This window comes from Hylobates moloch, unplaced genomic scaffold (genome assembly GCF_009828535.3).
Source record: "Hylobates moloch isolate HMO894 unplaced genomic scaffold, HMol_V3 SCAFFOLD_6, whole genome shotgun sequence".
Lineage (NCBI taxonomy): Eukaryota > Metazoa > Chordata > Mammalia > Primates > Hylobatidae > Hylobates > Hylobates moloch.
This window is the reverse complement of record NW_026652281.1, coordinates 73,650,795-73,671,898: the sequence shown is the minus strand read 5'-3', so window position 1 is coordinate 73,671,898 and position 21,104 is coordinate 73,650,795. Positions and strand designations below refer to the sequence as shown.

At 43.4% G+C, this 21,104-nt stretch overlaps 1 protein-coding gene across 1 annotated transcript in view; it reads right to left on the bottom strand.

The window, feature by feature from the left end:
• The window catches only part of MOSMO (modulator of smoothened), a 76,225-nt gene extending 62,070 nt beyond the window's left edge, over nt 1-14,155 (bottom strand). The window contains exon 1 of the mRNA XM_032157091.3: nt 13,859-14,155. Within this exon, the coding sequence (XP_032012982.1) occupies nt 13,859-13,964 (106 nt within the window). The 5' untranslated portion in view covers nt 13,965-14,155. The remainder of the gene's footprint in view (nt 1-13,858) is intronic.
• Between the last annotated feature and the right edge of the window lie 6,949 nt (nt 14,156-21,104).

Genomic DNA, 21,104 nt, shown 5'->3' with positions numbered 1-21,104 from the left:
AGGGCCCAGGCAGTGGCTCACGCCTGCAATCCCAGCACTTTGGGAGGTCAGGGTGGGAGAACTGCTTGAGTTCAGGAGTTTGAAACCAGTCTGGGCAACACAGCGAGACTACTTTTTTTAATGGAAGAAAAAAGTGATATGGGCAGCCAAGGATAAAACAATGATATATCCTACTTTAAAAACATCAGATTGCCTTCAGTAACTGTATGGTAGGCAAATAATCAATTGCAATGTTATGTTCTATGTATCAAATGTGATAAGAGATTAATCCATTTAGTTGCTTAACCACAATAACAACAGTTACCATGTGTGCCTGTACTGTGGTAGATGTTTCAGATATATTAACTTTAATTCTTACAACCACCCTTCAAGGTAAGAAGTATTATCCCTATTTATACATGAAAAAACTATAGCTCAGAGACCAAGAAACATGCTCAAAGCCCCTCAGCTGGTAAACAACAGAACCAGAATTTGAACTGAGTTCTGACTTCTACCCCATGTTTTTTTTTTTTTTTTTTTTTTTTTGAGACAGGGTCTCACTCTGTCACCCAGGCTGGAGTGCAGTGGTCCAGTCTCGGCTCACTGCAACCTCCACCTCCCAGACTCATGAGATCCTCCCACCTACGCCTCCTGAGTAGCTGGGACTACAGGAACACGCCATCATGCCGGGTTAATTTTTGTATTTTTTGTAGACACAGGGTTTCATCATGTTGCCATGCTGCTCTCGAACTCCTTGAGCTCAAGCCATCTGCCCACCTCGGCCTCCCAGAGTGTTGGGATTACAGGTGTGAGCCCAGCCCCCATACTCTTTTAACTATAACTTTCTGAATAAAATACTTTCCTAAGAATTTAACATATCATATACACTCACTTTTATTTTCAAGTAAGAGGATATTCATGAAGATGAAGGGGGACAGGAACTATTTTTCAGTTGGGGGAAAATACAGAATAACAAAATTTAGGTAAATTTTCAAGCACAAACAACTATGGGAAAGCCAGAATTAGAACCCAGATTTCAACATAAAAGACTTAATCTGCACCTTATCATACTTAAACTGGCATACAAAATACTGTTTTTCTCCTTACTCTATCCAACCATAGAGGTCCCCTCAACAAACAGTAACCATTCTAGACCAGACTAATGGCCCTTCCCATGGGCTCAGATGAGGAACATCGGATCCAACCTCTTCCATTTCATCTTGATTCCTCATGGGAGAGATTATTCACCCATTACAAGTTCCTCACCATCCCCAACCCACCCCCACCATAGCAAACTACACATATCATATGCACTTGCATTCACTCATACATATCTTCCTCAGCTCTACTGAGTTAACTCTACCTCAGGTTATTCCACTTCAGGAAACCTCTTACACATACATTCTCCGTAATTCCTCTGATAGGGCCAGAAAACCCAAAACACTGTTGACATACATAAGAAGAATCTCAGTGAACAACTATATCACATAGGTGGAATGTTGTAAGCTTTGAAGTCAAACTGATCAAGAATAAGAGAAATAAGCTGCCCCTTCTTGTTCCTTTTTATCTTTTGAAAATGCAAATAGTAAAGCAACTGTATTGCTTTCTACTATTTTGTTGTTGCAGAAGTATTTCAACTACAACATGGTCTTGTGGGCTAGCCTAGAAATCTAACTTCTGTATTGACCCAGAGAATCAACAAAACAACCTACAAATTAAGTTTCATTTTATAATATTAAAGTCAGGGCTGGGCACGGTGGCTCACGCCTGTAATCCCAGCACTTTGGGAGGCCGAGGTGGGTGGATCACCTGAGGTCGGGAGTTCGAGACCAGCCTGACCAACATGAAGAAACCCCGTCTCTACTAAAAATACAAAAATTAGCTGGGCGTGGTGACGCATGCCTGTAATCCCAGCTACTTGAGAGGCTGAGGCAGGAGAATCGCTTGAACCCGGGAGGCGGAGGTTGCGGTGACCCGAGATCAAGCCGTTGCACTCCAGCCTGGGCAATAAGAGTGAAACTCCATCCAAAAAAAAAAAAAAAAAAAAAAAAATTAAAGTCAGGAATGATTATATAGTAGCCGGACTTCATTTTCCAAATAAAAACCAACTGATTTTTTTTTTTTTTTTGGAGACGGAGTTTTTGCTCTTGTTGCCCAGGCTGGAGTGCAATGACACGATCTGGGCTCACTGCAACCTCTGCCTGCCGGGTTCAAGCGATTCTCCTGCCTCAGCCTCCTGAGTAGCTGGGATTACAGGCACGTGCCACCACGCCTGGCTAATTTTGTATTTTTAGTAGAGATGGGGTTTCTCCATGTTGGTCAGGCTGGTCTTGAACTCCTGACCTCAGCTGATCCGCCTGCCTCAGTCTCCCAAAGTGCTGAGATTACAGGTGTGAGCCACCGCACCCGGCCCCAACTGATACATTTTTTAAAAAATGAAGCCTGAATTCTATGGATATGCAGCTAATTTGATATGTAACAATTTAAGTATCATACTTGTGAAAATGAGATAAGACTGGGAGTGCCAAATATTCCTGTCTTCTGAGCTCTAGTCCCTTTCTTCTTGCATATCCTACTCTCACCTCAAATAGAACATGTCTAAATCAACTCCTCACTTTTTACAATCACCTCACTCTCTAAATTCCCAATTTTATTCTCTAGCCCAGGTTCAAAATCTTAGTGTTAACCATAACATTTCCTCTTTCCTGCCCTGTGCAAGCTTAGACTGAATGCTGCTTAAGATACAAAGATCAATAAATCATATTCCCTGCTCTCAAAGAACTTAAAAAAAATCTATACTACAAAAAAATTATATTAGAAAATAGGGCAAGTACCACACAAATAACCATGATACAGATATGCTACCATAAAAAATGTGCAAAGTGTTACCAAGGGGGTGGAAAATCACTTTAGGTAAGGGATCAAAAAAGGTTTTATGAAGATAACAGCGGATATGCTCGGAAGATGGGTAGGATACTGATAAAACAGGGACTGGAGAGAGTGAGAGGGCCAAAGAATTACAGATGAGAATACAGATTGTACACAGGAAACAGAAAGTAATACAGAGGGGCTAGAATGTACATTCATGCGGGGGAAAGAAGCAGGATCTAAGGCCAGAACGTATTATAAGTTGGAGCCAGATTGTGAAAATCCTTGAGTGTCTTTTGTTCTGTGGAAGATGAAGTCACTGAAGGTTTCTGGTACAAACACATGCAATAGTTAAGAGCCAAGATTCACTGTGTGACATTAGGCAAGTGACTTCTCTGTATTTTCATCGGGCTGTCTAAATAATAGCACTTACACAGGGGCATTGTGGGGATCAATTAACACATGTAAAGTGTCTAGAAAAGAATCTGTCACAAAGTAAATGCTACACAAGTATTTATTATTCTATTTGTTCTTTAGAAAGATAAAATAAGTTGCAATACAGAGAAATGGACTGGAATAGAAATTTTACTGCCTGCTATCTACCTTTACTCATGCCATTCCCTTCCCAAGAACAAGAACCACCCAAGTCTTCCTTATTACTCATTATTAAATGTATCATCTGTTAAGCTCAAATTCCACCTCCTCTCTGATTGCCTGATCATATGCATATGTTGGTACATACTCACAAGATATAAGACATGCAAGATACAATTTTATCTTCCTAGGGTATAGGGTACCTCAAGGACTTTTTTCATTTGCTTAAACATAATCTCTCTGATTATTTCAGCACAGATTCCTTACAGACCACAAATACGTCAATAGCATTTGTTGCAAGACGGTCTGGAATGAAGTCCAATGGCACAGGGAATATCTATGGGAAGATTTTTAAAATATTCATAGTAAATTAAAGATTTCTTTTATCAAAATGATGGTACTTTATAAATGAAATGGTCATATCTCTTTGATAGTCTAAGTGGCCTTAAAGATTTTTGTCTTTGGAGATCAGTGGCCTGGTCAGCAGAACTGATCTGAACATGGCCTATTTTTGAGAAGAACTTCCATTATTATGGCTGAAATTAGACCCAACCATGTTCCAGGTAAACAACTTACTGTGAATATATTGCAATAATGAAATTTTGTTCTTCTTTTTTCTTACTTGACCCACCCAACTGCATTTTTTTCTACTCCTGTTTAATCTCTAACTATAGTAGTATATGGTCCCTAGTTGAACAGATCTATATTAAAAGTCAACAGCTGCCTTTTCGCTCAATATATACAACGGCAAGTATCAAAATGCCAAATGTGACATTTTATTTATAGCAAAGCTAGTATAATGAGACACACAAAGTGCAGCCTTTTGCTAATTAAAAAAAAAAAGCAGTGATTCAAAGATATGTCAGTTTGCTTCAAAAATGAACTGGAGTCACACACTGAAACTTCCCTTAAGCAAACGATACTTGTTAGTTGGTACATATTCACAAATACATGTAAGTACCATTGATAGCAACACCCAAACCCAAATGCTCTTTATTTTGTCAACTCTAAAGCAATAAACCCCAAAGGAACATCACATTCTACTTGCTCATTGCATATCTGGCAAGAATTCTCCCCCGTGTAATTTGCAGTTAACAAGAGAATGCACAGTAAAGTTTACACAGTATATTTAAGTGAAATACACAGTAAGGGTATATTATTGAAAAATGATTTTTAATTCGGGTACCTATTTTTAGGCATCCTGATATTCAAAGACCTTCAGGTTTCCTCATGGCTCTTATCTAAGCCTCTTTAGGATTTCTATAACAGCTTTCCCAACATTATTTTTTCATCAGTTTGTAGTTGATAAAGGATGAAATAACTGCTACTTTCAATCTGTTGTTATCAATTGGATCAGGTTTTCTAATTATAAAGCTGTTAGATGCTTAGTTGGGCAAGGAATTCTGGAAAGTACTTGGAAGAAAATGTGTAGCTTCAGAAGTTGAAAATACAACATTCTGACAACCAAAAAGACATGAATGTCATGTTATATAAACCATCACAAAGGTAAAGCGGTAAATATGAAATTTGTACCTATATACCTGTCACTGCTGTCACCGTACAACCTAATTTCCTGGGTCTCTTAGAGAAGCATATCAAACACGGTCACTATGTAAATAATTATGCATTTGGGTTGCAAGAACAAGTTCTTATTTATAATTCAACAGTAACAATTTCATAAACAGGAACACTTCATTACATGTCTAAATTTCCCCTATAAGATTATGCAATATGGCCCACCGCCTAAGTATGCATTGAAATGGGTTATGGAAAAAATGAACTCACAGTTGCATTACAGAAGCTAGTAACTAGAAAAAAATTTATTCTATAAACTAAATCTTCAGTTATACCGCTTGCCAGGTTTCTATAAAGAACCAACTATCTCATATATTTCGAACTTATTTTCACACTTCGAGGTGAGAAAAATTGACTTGATACTCCAACTGTACTACCAGCTCTTAAATTCCTTTAAAAATAACTTCTGAACTAAATGATCTTAACAATACACTGTGGTTAATACTCTTTAACCCACAGGAGAACAAAGTTGGAGTCTAAACCTGCATAAATATTGAAGTGCTGAAAGAGGTATTAATCAGGTCTGAATGATACAATTTTTATTAAAAAAAAACCCTCAACTGCAACTTTTCTAAGACCAATTACATGGCTCGTAAACAGTGGCACTGGGACTTGGCTACATGTTGGTTTGCCCCAAAGTCCGTGTGCCATTTCCACTGTGCTAGGCTGTCTTTCACTTAGAAAACCTCTTCAATCTGTTCCAGAAACATATAAACCCAAGTACTCCTTGGTTTTGGTAGTTACATGTGTCCCATAAGTGTATATTACCACAACAACTGACTATGCAGTCACTCTTCCCAGATTGGACCCAGCTGGGTTCACGAACATTCAAATACAGACACATTATGTTGCCTTAAATCTCTTTCTGGAACAAGGCAGGGTATAAGTAAATAAATAAGACAGTACAAAAGGGAAACACTAAAAAATCCAGATGTTTTGATCTTTTATATAATAAATGACTAACATTTGAGCATTTACTATGTATCAGACAATGTGCTAATCTCTTATATGCCACATTTTATTTCCTCACAACTAGCCTTTGAGATAAATATATTGTCTCCATTTTATAGCTGAAAAATCAAATTACATGCCCCAAATCATAAAGCTAATAAAAAGGGAATCCAAGAATCAAATAGAGATATGTCTGACTCCAAATCCTACAGAACCATTTTACTATACTGCAACTCCAATACAAACTCAGTATTTATCAGGAAAGGGATTAAACGATGTTTTTGGTCACACTAAGCAGAACAGTGGAGAACCGATATATGTAACTATTACTATGCAAAATTTGAAAGGGGTTCTGGCAGCCAAATAAGGAAGGACTCAATAAGTATGGCCAATCTAACAAATGCATCAGCAGTCTTTACTCTAGTTTTTTTTTCTTCTGAATTTCCTTCTTTTAGTGATTTCCATTTACTCATGCCTGCTGTTCATGTTCTTAATCCTAAATTCCCCTTCTCCAAAAACATTTAGGCTTATTTATACTCTTAATTCTGAAGTGGTTCCATCTCTGTTGGTAATAGTAAAAGAGATGATGTTTGGAACTAAGGTTGTAAAGGAAATATTAATGCTTTGTTCAGGAGATCTAATTTCTTATTGGAAAATCTGGTCTACTCTGGGAATTTACAGTATCATAAATGATCTCAAGCTTTAAGCATGTCCTGTGAGTACTGTAAAAAGACTGGTTTTTGAATTTTTATTGATAATTACTACTTGATATGCTGAAATAAATTATACTGATAATGTCACTTTTTAAAAAACCACATTTAAAAAACATCTTTAATCACTTTATCTTCATAGACTTTTAGGCTTGGAAGTAAAAAACTGAGTGGTCCAAATGTCCACCAACTGATGAATGGCTAAATAAATGTGGTCTATCCATATAATGGAATACTTGGCAATAAAAAAGAAATACATAGCTAGGTGTGGCAGCATGCATCTATAGTCTCAGCTACTTGGGAGGCTGAGGCTGGAGGATTGCTTGAGCCCAGGAGTTTGAGTCCAGCCTGGGCAACATAGCAAGATCCTGTCTCTTAAAGAAAAAAAAAAAGTCATAACATGGATGAACTTTGAAAACATTATGCTGAGTTTAAGAAGCCAGTCACAAAGGATCAGATAGATTCTATGATTGGAAATGTCCAGAATAGGCAAATCAACAGACAGAAAGCAAATTAGGGGTTGCCTAGGAGGCTAAGAGACACCTCTTAGCCTGGTCTTGGAGTAATGAAAATGTTCTAAAATGGACTACGGTGATGGTAGCACACAACTTTATGAAGATACTAAAAGCCACTGATTTGTATACTTTAAATACTTTATTTGCATACTTTAAATGGATGAATTTTATTATTATGTGAATTACATCTCAATAAAGCTCTTTAAAAAATTTACTGGAAATAGGCTCAAAAGGCCAATGAAGAAATATTATTAATGCTTTTTAAATTCAACGAGAACACAATCTCAAAATGTTTGCCCTTTTAGATAACCAAATCCTGTCCTTCTCTATAAATCATGTCCAAAGTGATTAATAAAATGAAGTTTGAGATAGGTTTGTTTAACAATTGATGTTACAGAGTTCTTTCATGTCAAAGTACCTTTGTGACCACTGAAGCTGTTACAGTTCCAGGGAAAGGACTAATGATTTAATCATTTTCTATTACTTAATGAACAGGTCTGCTTGAGCAACTTGTAATTTTAATGTTTTAAACTGAGGATCCCCAGTGCATAGGCCGGGATCTACCTGCAGATCTTGAACCCTTATGAGATAGATGTCAAGCACCACGGTCCCTTATCTGAGGTTTACCAGATTTTCCTATGAAGTAGGTAGGAGGTAGCAGAATAGGAAATGATACCCCTCACCAAGTCTTTCACTTCCCTGAACACCTGCCAATCTTTAGACCTGAGGAAAATGAAAACTCTTCCCCACAAAATTCTAGACATATAGTGGGTTTTAAACATGTAAGACTTTCTCCTTATTCCCAATTTTACTATCCATGAGCAATGGAGACCAGGGGAAGAGGACAGAATCCTGCTGGCATAATACTTTTAGCTCATTTGTGTCTCCTCACTCAATTCTTGTCAGGTCACGAGGACTGACTTCATCTGACTGGTAGTTTAGGAGAAAATACTGGGCATATGTGATTCAACATTTTGCCTTTGGAAGCACTCATCTCTCCTCTGTCATGCTGGAAGTATTATAGGGGCAGGTCCCCCAGTTCTGTCTGGGACTGGATTGTTAAGTCTGCTCAATTTTAAGGTCCAGGAGTAGGAAGTCACGTGCCCCCAAATGTGACATTCTCCAATATCCTCTTAGTAATAAAATCATATTTTAGCCCCTAAATACCTTATTTATTTTTTGCCCCTCAACTAGTTCAGAATACAAGCAGGGAAGAACATGTCAGTTTTTGAGACCCCCCGCTAAGCAGTAACATCCCATCTAGACAATTTTAAAAACAACGAGAATGAAAATATCTTCAGAAATGAATACACTAACCTTAACTTCATTATGACAAACTATAACATGAATATGATAACCACTTTAGGGAAATTTTGATGAGACATAAGGAAGAAGTTCTTTCAGCTACTTGAAAGAGACTTTTGGGGAACATCTGGAAATCTTCATAAAGAACATAAGGCAAATCTATCTAGGATGATTAGGATTACGGTCACTGAAATCCTCGCTGTGAGGGGATAATGCCTCCCTCACTAAAGGGATCTGTAGACCATTTATATTTATCAGAGAAGCAGCTTTACTTAACTGTTTATCTTGTTAAAATTAACTAACACTAATTTTTCCCCCTGATAAAAAGTCTCTTCAGGGGTGAGAAGAGAGTGACAGTGAAATTAAGAAGCTTGTACAAAGCAAAGACTATCACTTTAAGACTGAAACCCAAGTCTCTTTCTTTCCCTCTTCTGTAATCTGGGAAAACCTCCAGCCACTGAAGAATTTTAATTTCATTTAAGATAAGTAAAAGGTGTGCATAAATAACATATAGGTAATACTTCAGTGAAGAATTTTCTTCAATGGAATCTTTGCAGCACTGAAACTCAAATCTCATATGCAAAGCACTGCCATGTGGGGGAAAATGTGAAAATGACTATTTTACATTGGCCAAATATAAACATCCTAAGGAATCAGATCAAGTAATGGATGTCAAAGTGCTTCAAAAACTATGAAGCATTATATAAAATCAAAGATACTGCTATTGATGTTGAGTTCCAGTAACCAGCAGAAATTTGACCTTAGCATAGCAGAATTATGTAATTTTGCCACTGTATTCATCTACCATTTAATATTTCTGGTTACACTAACAGAAAAAGAGTCTTCATTCGAGTGCCTTCCCCCATACATACAATATGATGTTTCAGATCTTCAAAAGTTTGTGCATAATCCACAAGCCATTACAACAAGTAGATGAAATGTTAATCACACAGGTGAAAATAAAAGGGATGTACTTTCTCTGTATCTAGACCAAGACAATAAAAACATGAAAAACTGCTGTCCAAAGTATGGTCCATAATCTTATAGTAACATAGTTTATCAATAGGGACTTCAGGAAGTTGCTCTTCTTTTTTTTTTCTATTTCCTTCTATGGTAGTTCAAATAGAAGCTGAGAACGGAGATTAGAGTATGGAGAGACTGGAAGAGGAAGAACAGCATGGAAGTGGCCAAAGAGGGACATATATTTAACTTGTTCTAAGCATGGCTGTATTATTCTTAATGTTTCCTTATTTCCTAGAACATCTAATAGAGAAAACAGCATTTCTCATAGTTCTGGGCTTTCATTTCAAAACTGGATTCTGACACCTGTTCTTATAAACTAGAACAGCAATATAACAATATGTAATTTTTATTGAGCATTCACTGTGTGTCAGGTACTGTTCTAAATGTTTGACATGGGTTAACTCAGTTAATTATCACAATATCCCAATGAGATGGATACTTTTATTATCCCTACTTTACACAGGAGGAAACGGAGACAAAGAGAGGCTAAAGAACCTGCCCTAAAGCTACAGAGCTATGAAGTGATGAAGTCTAGACTTGAATTCTGAAACTTTCCCTTAGCAGTTCACTGCAGTGGTTTTCAAGCTACATTCTGCAGACTGTTTCAGCTCCAAAAGTTCTACTTCTAAAATACATTTTATCCTGTTTAAAAACTGCAATGAAAACATCACAATCACAACTTTACAGACTGAATATAATACACCAAAGGGAACCAACACATTAACTTTTTGTTGCCAGGTTAAGTGGCTTTTGTGCAGCTCTTGAAATAAAGCTAGACCTGTCATCACTGAGATCTTCCTTGAACTTCTTGTAAATGTTTCATTGATTTGGAAGGTGTAACTCTGCACTTTTTCTTTTTAACTCAAGACTACATCTGCCTGCTCAGGTGAGACTGTACAGCATACAAGCTCAAGCACAACAGTAAACAAAGGAACGTACTGTCCCATTCGTTTTACGTTTTGGGGGGGTTTACTGCCTGACATATGTAAGGTAAGAAATACATGCTAAATAAGAATTTCTAAAATTTCCTATGTTCCTACTATCTCTTATTCCTCTTTCTAGCCATAATATTTAACGGAATGGTATCCTGAGATGGCAAGGGAAACTTTTAGAAAACAAGAATCACTTCCTCGATCCCAAATCAGCCACACATTGTCACTGTTACACTCTGGACCTTGTGCCTACGATCCCCTACCATTCCACTTTGCTGGATTGATCACTCCCACTCTGACTGGTCTTCAATTTTATTGGGTCCCCTATTCTACTGGCCATGTACCATCTGCTATTCGACTGACCAATCCATTAGTTTTTATTCACTTTCAGTCTTTATCCAGCTGATACTCCATAAGCCATCATTACAATATTTTGGCCACTATCCTAAATACCTTGGCTGCTCTATCATTTTGTTGCGATGTATCTGGCAAACCCCAACCTTGAAGCCCTCACATTATTCTTTATTATTCATTATTGTATATGAGGCTTTTACATTATTCTTGATGTTTCCTTATTTCCAAGAACACTTGGAAAATTCACCTACCTTAGTACCAAAGCGACACAGCACTACTAGAAAAGGTCAAGAGGGCAGATAGGTTATCACACTCTATGTTCATGACCATCAACTTCCACGATGCATCAATGCTGCTAGACAACCCTACTTATCACCGTTGGCAAGCTTTCTCTGCAATTATTTTTTTCTAACAGTTTCTATTTCCTCAGACCTTGGACATCCATTGCTCCCATCTCCATGGCAACTCACAGCCAATTTTGCCTCCAAATTTGAAAGAGTTATACTCATTCTATCCTTGCTTTCTACTGAATACAAGAGGAGCTTGCCCCCCCTTTTTTTTTCTGTTTTCTTTTTAAGACGGAGTACCATTCTGTCGCCTAGGCTGGAGTGCAGTAGCACGATCTTGGCTCACTGCAACTTCCACCTCCCAAGTTCAAGCGATTCTCTTGCCTCAGCCTCCTGAGTAACTGGGATGACAGGCATGCACCACCGCGCCCGGCTAATTTTTTTGTATTTTTAGTAGAGACAGGGTTTCACCAGGTTGGCCAGGATGGTCTCAAACTCCTGTCCTCAGGTGATCTGCCCGCCTTGGCCTCCCAACGTGCTGGGATTACAGGCATGAGCCACCACGCCCGGTTATGCCCTTTTCCATCTTAGGAATGTTATGCTATCACTTATCTTTCTTCTCTTTTATATGTAACAATTCTTCTCTTTCAAGTATATCTTTTGTATGGTCATTTAGTCTATTTTATCTATTGGGATTCTATCTAAAACTTCTTTATAAAAAGATTCTTTCTGCTAGAGAACTGAAACCCCTTTTCCCCTAAGTACGTAAAGCCTGAAAGTCAGTCTCATAAAAGGAGTCAATACACATGTAAGTAGGATAAAAACATCAACAGGTCATGAACTGGATGTCATACATGTAACCGTGTTAAGTTGTCGGGCAGCAACAATATTTTCATAAACAAAGCCCATAGTACCACCAAATTCGAAACCATCCTGATTCTTTCTTCATATCTTTTACAATTAAGAGTTCTGCTAAAACTCTATAGGCAAGAAAAGTAGCAGAATTTTTAGAGTGTTATTTTAATAACCAGTGAATCCGACAGCATGATTTTGTGTTACTAGGTCTAGATTGGGGGAGAGAAGGGAGGGAGGAGGAAGCAACAAATGTCCCAGCTACCGCTTTTTTTCTAAGAGCTAAAAATATTGCAGGATAAATACAGAACCATAAGTAATACTTAAAAAGTAAGTTTTGACAGCACAGTGATGCTTTTTTTTTTTTTTTGAGACAGAGTCTCGCTCTGTCGCCCAGGCTGGAGTGCAGTGACGTGATCTCAGCTCACTGCAACCTCCGCCTCCCCGGTTCAAGCGATTCTCCTGCTTCAGCCTCCTGAGCAGCTGGGATTACAGGTGCGTACCACCATGCCCGGCTAATTTTTTTTTTTTTTTGTATTTTTAGTAGAGACGGGGTTTCGCCATGTTGGTCAGGCCAGTCTCGAACTCCTGACCTCCTGATCCGCCTGCCTCGGCCTCCCAAAGTGCTAGGATTACAGGCGTGAGCCACCGCGCCCGGTCGCATTTTTATAAGAAATTATCCACTGAGGGAGCTTGACATTCCCAACCCTCCAAAAGTTCCTTCACCTGCACTGAACAAGCAGTTAAAAAACAAGACCATTCCTTAAATCAGAGCAGCTCTCCTGACAGCTGTTTACATTAATTAAGGTTTGGTCTCACTGGTCTGGGAGAGGGGAAGAGAGGCGGGGGAAGAGGGGAGGGAGGAGAGGTAGCAGGGAAAGAAGTGGCCCAAGCTGAGAAAAATCTTGGAAGCGCATTCACCTGGGGTATCCTTCAGAAAGACGCCCGCCTCTTTCCCTAGGGCACCACCTTGCCTCTCCCGCCCACAGTTCCGTGGTGGTACAGCAAGCACTGCTCCCGCCGCTGGGCTGCCTGCAACTCTAATGTGTTATTTAATTTTGTAACTACTATTAAGATCTCTCCAGCGTTTTTGTGATGCGCTGGAATGAAAGACGCTCCATAAAATGAGGTTTATTATTAGTAGTAGTATAGCTCCCGGGCCTAAAATAAAGCAAAATTATAACCACATACACACTTCAAAGGGAAAATCCGAAGCCACAAGCGTCTCAAACACTGCCAAGCGGGCAGGCGATGGGCGGGGGTGTAGAGGGGCTCCAATCCGGCGCCCCCCACTCCCACCAACCCCACTAGCTCTCCCAGCACCCACCATTCACCCTGCCTGGTGGGGTCAGCGCCCGCAGCCCGGGCTCGCCCCGGCCGCAGCTTCCTCTGGTGGTGGAGGGTCTGGGGTCGGACCTGATCCCTCTCGGCCTCCCCTCGCCCACCAGCTCTCTAGTGGCTCCCGCACTGCCCCGCAGGCTGCCTCACTCCCAGCCCCAGCCTCTCCGCCTGGTTTCTAATTCTCTTGCAGGAGCCTCAGTTTCCTCACGTCCCCCACCTTGACTTTTTTTTTTTAATCCAGAACGAAGCTCATTTCTCTGCGATCCCTCACATCGGAGGGCTGCTCCCCTCCTCCCCGGTCCGGGACTTGCCAGCCCAGCCCAGGTCTCCTCGGCCACTTTTCACCCGGCCTGGGGCGCTTCTCCCCTCGGCCCGGGGGTCCCGCTGGCGCCCGGCGGCTTCCTCTTCTCCATCCCCTTCCTCCGCAGCCCGGGTCTTCCCTCCGCCCCCGGTCCCCTCAGGCTAGCCTCCGGCCGGGACCCTCCACCCCGTCCTCTCCTCAGCCCAGGTCTCCCTTCCCTCGCGTCGCCCTCAGCCAATCCCCCGCCTGGTCCCGCGCGCCAGCGGCTCACCCGCAGACTCCCCGGTGTTGATCCAGTCCGGGTTGGCGATGCTGGCGATGGCGAAGATATCGGCGGCCAGAAAGAGACATCCTGAGATGATGGTCAGTTTATCCATCTCCCCGCCCCGCTCCCCCCACCCCCCGAGCCCCGGACAGGCAGCGGCCTCACGCCTCCCGCCCCATGGGCCGCCGCCGGGGCCCGGAGTCCCCGCGCCGCTGCCTCGCGCCCCCTCGGTCCCCGCGCGCCGCTCGCGCCCTCCGCGCGCCCGGGACCAGCAGCCGCGGCGCGGCCCGCACAGACGGAACCGCCGCCCGCCCCGGAACTGCTCGGTCCGCCCGCCCCTCACCCGGAAGCGAAGCGTCGGCGCTGGCGAGGCCGGTCCCGGCTACCCGGCCGCCGCGCCCCAGCTCTGTCCTCCCGGCTCGGCCGGCCGCCCTGGGCCCCTCCCCGCACCGCCCGCCTCTACGTTCTGGACCCGGACCCGACCGGCCTGGCTGCGGTCCCTGCCCGGGTCCCGGTCTCTTCCGGCAGGCCACGCCACCTCTTGGCTTTCTGCCCACTAATAATAAGATTGTTGTCGTTGCTGATGACTGGGCACAGGCTGCGGCCCCTCCTGATCCCCTCAGAAGCAAAACTGGAATGAGAGTGGGGAGCTGCCCGTCTTCCAGCAGGAGGCGGGCCCCGACTCCCGCCGAGCGACTCCGGGCCCCGCGCGGTCCCTGTCACCTTGTATTCTCATTGCCCGTTCCGCGGCCGTCAGCTCCCAGGATTGCCCCATTTAGCAAATAGCTTTCGACACCCGCTCTGCGTCAGGCGCTGTAGGTGCAGAGGTACTGGAGTGGACAGAGGCAAGGCACCCGCTCTCGGGGAGCTCACGTTCTGGTGGGAAGAGACAGAAACACATTAAGAACCTATCTGTAAAATAAAGATAATTTCAGGTACAGATCCCTGAATTCAATGGAGGTCAGTGCGATGGGAGTCGGAGCGATACCTGCGATAGGGAAGGATGCATTTCTGCTGAGACCATCACGATCGTAAAGATCTGCACTTTGAAGACCTGGTGCAAGACCAGACAGAGGGAACAGCCAGTGCAAAGATCATTAGGGGAGGGGGGCAGAAAGAGATCAGCGTGTCCAAGGAATTGCAAAATGGCCTGTGTGGCAGGAGAGTACTATGACAAGAGGTAGGCAGAGGCCAGGTGTAGGGCTTTGGGGGCCTTGGATTTTGTTCTGAGTGCAATGAGAAGGCAATGGAGGGTGTTTGCAGGAGAATCCCATGATCTTACTTAATCTGTGAAGATCCATAGTGTAGCTTATATGGGGGAAAGGCAAAGATGACAACAGGGACGCCAGTTAAGAGGCCAAGTAGTCCACGAGAGAGAAGTGTAGCTTTGGCTAGGGTGAGAGTAGTGAAGATGGAGAGGAATGGACAGATTTGGATGTTTTGTAGATAGAGGGAAGGACCTGCTGATAATGGGGAAGGAGTTGAAAGAGAACTCAAGAATAAGTTTTTGACCTGAGCAACCAGGTGTTATGATCCCATTTACTGAGTTCTGTGTGCAGCGTCTTAAGTTGGATGAATAAACAGGAAAAATAAGGCATTTGCATAATTTGTCAGCACATTATACTACGGTAGAGGTTTTCTTTTCTTCCACAGCTCATGGGCCGAATCACCACTAACCCTGACGTTTGATCCAGCTCTCCCTAATGGTACTCTGTGCAGCAAATGGAGATGAAACACTCATTTTCTCCTTAAATGCCACGTAGGTCGTCTCTAGAAAGACCTAGAAGAGTGACATCTGTCTCTATTTTTGGAATGCTTACATGTCCACAAAATTCAGGAGGTTTCAAATTCCACCAAATCCAACAGCCTTGCAGAAATGTGCAACAGAGTATCAGTGTCACTACATAGCTTGGAGAAGGAAGGGTTTGATTGCTGGTCTATATTGACTTTTCTGTCCAAACATTGGTCTCTTGGGGGAAAGGATTTTTTTTGTTATTATACAATTTATTTTTCCTCTGCCACAGAAATTGACACCAGATAATTCATATACTCCAAGGATCCAGATATAATGCACATCACATTACTGCAGTAGTCTTCAGTTTCTTTTTTCTTTCTTCTTCTTTTTTTTAAATAAGTACTGGAGAAGTTTAATTGAGTCATATTCTTGGCTTCTTGTCGGGGTTTTCTATTGCCTAGTGATAGAAGAAACTGTAACTATACAACACTAAATTCCTAGATAATATCCACTGATGTTCTCTACTGGCCAGCTTAAAAGAATCCTAGGGCTGCATGTTAGAACAGTTTGCACCTATTCTAACTCCAGCTGAATAGAATGATGATGATTGGGTTCTTGTGTTTACAATAAATACAAGCAGCCAAGCGTTGCACCTATAATCCCAGCTACTCCAGAAGCTGAGGTGGGAGGATCGCTTGAGTCCAGGAGTTCAAGACCAGCCTGGACAACACAGTGAGACCCCTGTGTCTAATACATTAAATAAATAATACAGTTCTTCCTTTTACCCTCTACAAATGGTTCTGGGTCTAAGATTAAAGCACAAGAACAACCAGTATTGAGTTAAAAGAATTTAAAACATTTTTATCATACTAATGGCTGCACATCAGTACAGAGAATAGTCACCTATCCCATCCCTTCCTACCATCCAGAATGGGAGGTGGGGTTGGCAGGGGCCAAACTGTTTACAGATTTCCCATTAATCCCTCTTTTTATCCCTATATCTCTTTTCTTTCCTTTTTTTTTTTTTTTTTGGTTAGAGATAGGGTCTCACTATGTTGTCCAGGCTGGATTTGAACTCCTGGCCTTAAGTGATCCTCCCACCTCAGCCTCCCAAATAGCTGGGACTACAGGCCCACACCACTGTGCCTGGCTGGTGTTTCAAAGTCCCCAGTCTCTGAGATCTGCAGGATAGATCAGTTCCCTTCTCCTCTGTATCTCAGTCTAGATTTTAGTAGAGGCAAACCCTAAGGGTTTGGGAGAGGTGATGGAGTGAAGCAGAGAGAATACAGAACTATGTTCTAGTTCCTGCCCTGCTACTGACTTGACCTTGGGAAAGCCATGTCACCTCTCTGGGCCTTTTTCGCCCATCTGGCCTAACAAGACTGCTGGCCTCGGTGACAGAAGCATCCCATCCTCTCACCCACCCCTAAGCAGAGCAGCTGGGACTTTTCAGAAATGAGCCACAAGACTCCTTATGGCAGAAAGCCTTGGGGACCCAGAAGAACATAGAAGGCTTCCAGGAGGGAGCTATGCTGTGCAGCCCGAAGTCATAAATAGCCATTCTGCAGCTGTTAAAGGGCCGTGAACATGGCATGCTTTATTGTGATGGATGGTAGGCCTTGGCCAGAAGGGGCTGAATCCAGATGGGACCGTGGGCAAAGCTGTAGAAGGGACTGTGTGATCACTCTTCTCTTTAAGGAGTATCTTCAGCCTAACAATAAACACGCTGTCTCCCTAGGGGTTAGGTTTCATGGGCCAAGAGCATGGTGGATGCACCACACATGTACCTGGGGTTTCTGAGGTTAGAGAAGACACAAGAAACTAAATCCAGAGTTAGCAGCTTGCACCCGGGCTCAAATCTCAGTTTGTTTCATGGATTAGTTCCCTTTGAGCTTACTCAGAAATGTGATTATTGATTAGTGCAGGAAGTTTATTAGAGAGCCTTTGAGAATCAAGTCCTATGGGGAAAGGGAAGCAGGGATGGGAAGAGGAAGAAGTCAGTCTGTGCTGCAGTCATGGGAGGCTTTGGCAGACACCCCAGGGGAGTTCTGAAACTGGGATAGCTGCTCTGAGTTGGCCTGAGTTGGAGTAAGGGGCCAAGGCTTTTCATCCTGGCACTGACTTGCCATGGAGCTTGGAGGGCACCTCTCTTTAGACGAAGACAGTTCCTCAAGAGGGCTGACAGCTGAGATCTGTCAACCTACCACCCTCCCAGTAGGTGGGGAATAGTCCTTCAGTCCTGACCGAGACAGTGTAGTGCAGCATTTGCAATAGTGCCCACACGGTGCTGTTCCTCTCATTTGCTACTTAAGTTTGGAGAACAGCACTTTCAGGACCCTGGGGCATCTTTTCCTGTGGGAAACGTATAGAGGAGGGTTAGTGGGAACTACAGCTCCTGCCGCTGCTACAGCTCATCTAGAGGCATAATGAACATACCCTTCAGTCCTCTCTTCTATCCATCCTGGAAACCTCTCCCCTTCTGCCAGCACCTCAGATGATCTAGGTGGCCTGCGTGATGGGGTGGTCTAGACCTCCATCGCTAGAGCTTGAGCACCTAGTTGCTGTGCACTTCTCAGGCAGTGGTTGCTGTATTTGTCCATTTACTGTCCAAATAGGGCAAAGGAGTACTAAGAAACACCTAAATAGATCACGTGGGTGCCCAATGTTCCTCCCTGCCCCGATGTGAAGTCTTAGCCTGATTCCTTCCTGGTGACTGAATTCTCTTGTCTGCTTCCTCCCCCTGGTATACCATCCCATTTACTGCCTGTAAAAAATTAGCCATCTTAAGAGTTTCCCTCTGCCAGAGGCTAGCTATGCTCCTCCTGTACCAGGGATGGGCACCTCATTATTACCTGGGTATTAGGTGATCCATCCTAGCATCTACTCTTTGGAAGAAGGAATAAAGCAGGGGCGGGGCGTGGTGGCTCATGTCTGTAATCCCAGCACTTTGGGAGGCTGAGGTGGGCAGATCACCTGAGGTCAGGAGTTTGAGACCAGCCTGGTCAACATGGTGAAACCCCTGTCTGTACTAAAAATACAAAAATTAGCTGGGCATGGTGGTGGGTGCCTGTAATCCCAGCTACTCAGGAGGCTGAGGCATGAGAATTGCTTGAACCTGGGCAGTGGAGGTTGCAGTAAGCTGAGATCACTCCACTGCACTCCATCCTAGGCAACAGAGTGAGACTGTCTAAAAAAAAAAAAAAAAGGAATGAAGCAGAACAGGGCAGAAGGAAAAGTCAGGCTGCAGTGGACCGCGTGGGGAGTTCTGAACCTGGGATGGCACTGCATTGACCAGTCACCAGATGCTAGTTAATCTGGGAAGGTGAGATCTTGGGCAAGGGGTTCTTTTCAGCCAGCAGTAGTAGTGAGGGTGGGAAGTGTAAGTCTTTCAGCCCTGAAGGGGGATCTGGGCAGCACAGCACCCACGACAGTTTGTATCCTGCAGTTCCACCAATCAGTGTGACCTTGGCTTACTTGGCTTGGTGGAGTGTAGAGACCTCCGCTCTACAGACACTTTTCAGCCTGGGGTGGAGGGAAGACTAAGGGGAGGCGAGGTACTGAAGTGCTCCATCACAGAACCATATATGCTGATGGGCTCTATTCCCACAAACTCTTACCCTTCCCCTGCTGGTAGGAAGATGGAGGAAAAGGATGTATTTTATGATAGAATTAAGTTGGTATCTATGTAGACCCCTGCCAGACTGTTTGGAAGAGGATAGGTGACCTGTCACAAGAAGTCACCCACAGGAGACTTGAGGTGGAGAATAGCCCTTTATACTGGTCTCTGCGACACAGGTTTTATCTAATGAGAAATCTGTCCTGGCGCTCACGCCTGTAATCCCAGCACTTTGGGAGGCCAAGGCGGGTGGATCACCTGAGCTCAGGAGTTGGAGACCAGCCTGGCCAACATGGCAAAACCCTGTCTCTACTAAAAACACAAAAATTAGCCGGGCGTGGTGACACAGGCTTGTGGTCCCAGCTACTCTGGAGGCTGAGGTGGAAGGATCGCTTGGGCCTGGAAGGCAGAGGTTGCAGTGAGCTGAGATTTTGTCACTGCACTCCAGCCTGGGTGACAGAATGAGACCCCATATCAAAAAAAAAAAAAAAAAGGAACCTAAAAAGGAATCTGCCCTGGCTTATTGTCTGTGTAGAGACACACAAACAACAGAATAAGCTTGGACATAACCAGATCTACCATGGAAATCTTTGCACAGTGCCTGACACCTAATAGGTGCTTAATGACTGTTTGTTGAAGGGATGGGGCAAGGTGCTTAGTCTCTCAGTTTCATCAGACCGGGGATAACACCAGGGCTTACCTCATTAGGTTTTCTCTTTCTTCTAGAATTTATTCACTCATCTATTCGTTTTTATTTTTTGAGACAGGATCTTGCTCCATCACCCAGACTGGAAGGTGGTGACTCGATCATAGCTCACTGCAGCCTTGAATCCTGGGCTCAGGTGATCCTCCCATCTCAGCCTCCTGAGTAGCTAGGACTACAGATGTGCACCACCATGCCCAGCTAGTTTTTAAATATTTTTATAGAGAAAGGGTCTCGCTATGTTGCCCAGGCTGATCTCAAACTCCTGGGCTCAAGCAGTCCTCCTGCCTCAGTCTCCTGAGTACCTAGGATTACAGGTGTTAGACACCACACCTGGCCTAGAATTTATTTTTAATAATTTATATTTTCCTAAAATTGTCCACTTCATCTGTTTTTTAAGTGCAGGTTTCAAGACGTAGAGCCTGTGTTTCTGTGTTTGTCTGGCCTAGTGTTGTGTCCCCAGTATCAGTAAACGACAGAACAGCTCCCTGTAAATACTTGTTGTATGAGTGAATGTGTGTGGGAGGAAGAATTATCTTGGAAAAAAGAAGGAAGCATTAATAGTGCCTCTCCTAATAGTGACTCATTTTTTTTTAGGCCACCCTGGGGCCTTTTCTTATTCAAAACATTCATGCAAAAAAGTGCAGTTCCAAACATTGGAGCTACTAATGTAACAATTTTTAAAAAAATACCATTATTAGGAGTGCAGCGGAGGATTCTCTGATCTTCTAGGTATTCTGTGATCTCCTGTGATCTTCTGGCTGTGATCTTCCTCTGCAGACCACCTCACATCTTTGAGACACCCTCCTCTGTGCCTTCTCCCCCTCCCTATTTCTTAGGTTCACCAAGAATGAATGAAGAAGCCAAGCACGGTGGCTCATGCCTGTAATCCCAGCACTTTGGGAGGCTGAGGCGGGCAGATCGCTTGAGCCCATAGTACAACAGTTGTGTTGAGCCTGAGCAACATAGTGAGACCGCCACCCCCGCCCGTCTCTTAAAAAAAGAAAAAGAAAAGAAGGAATGAAGAACCCACCGTGGGTCAGGCACGGTGCTAACCTCTGCAGAAGTTTCCATACAGTACACTGGCGTGCAATGCCCACGCCACGTTTTGCAAGGTCCGCGGGAAGCCTTGCGGCGACCTCACTGCCGCCCAATTTCTGGGCAGCGGCGGCGCAGCGCCCCCTGGCGGCCATCCCGA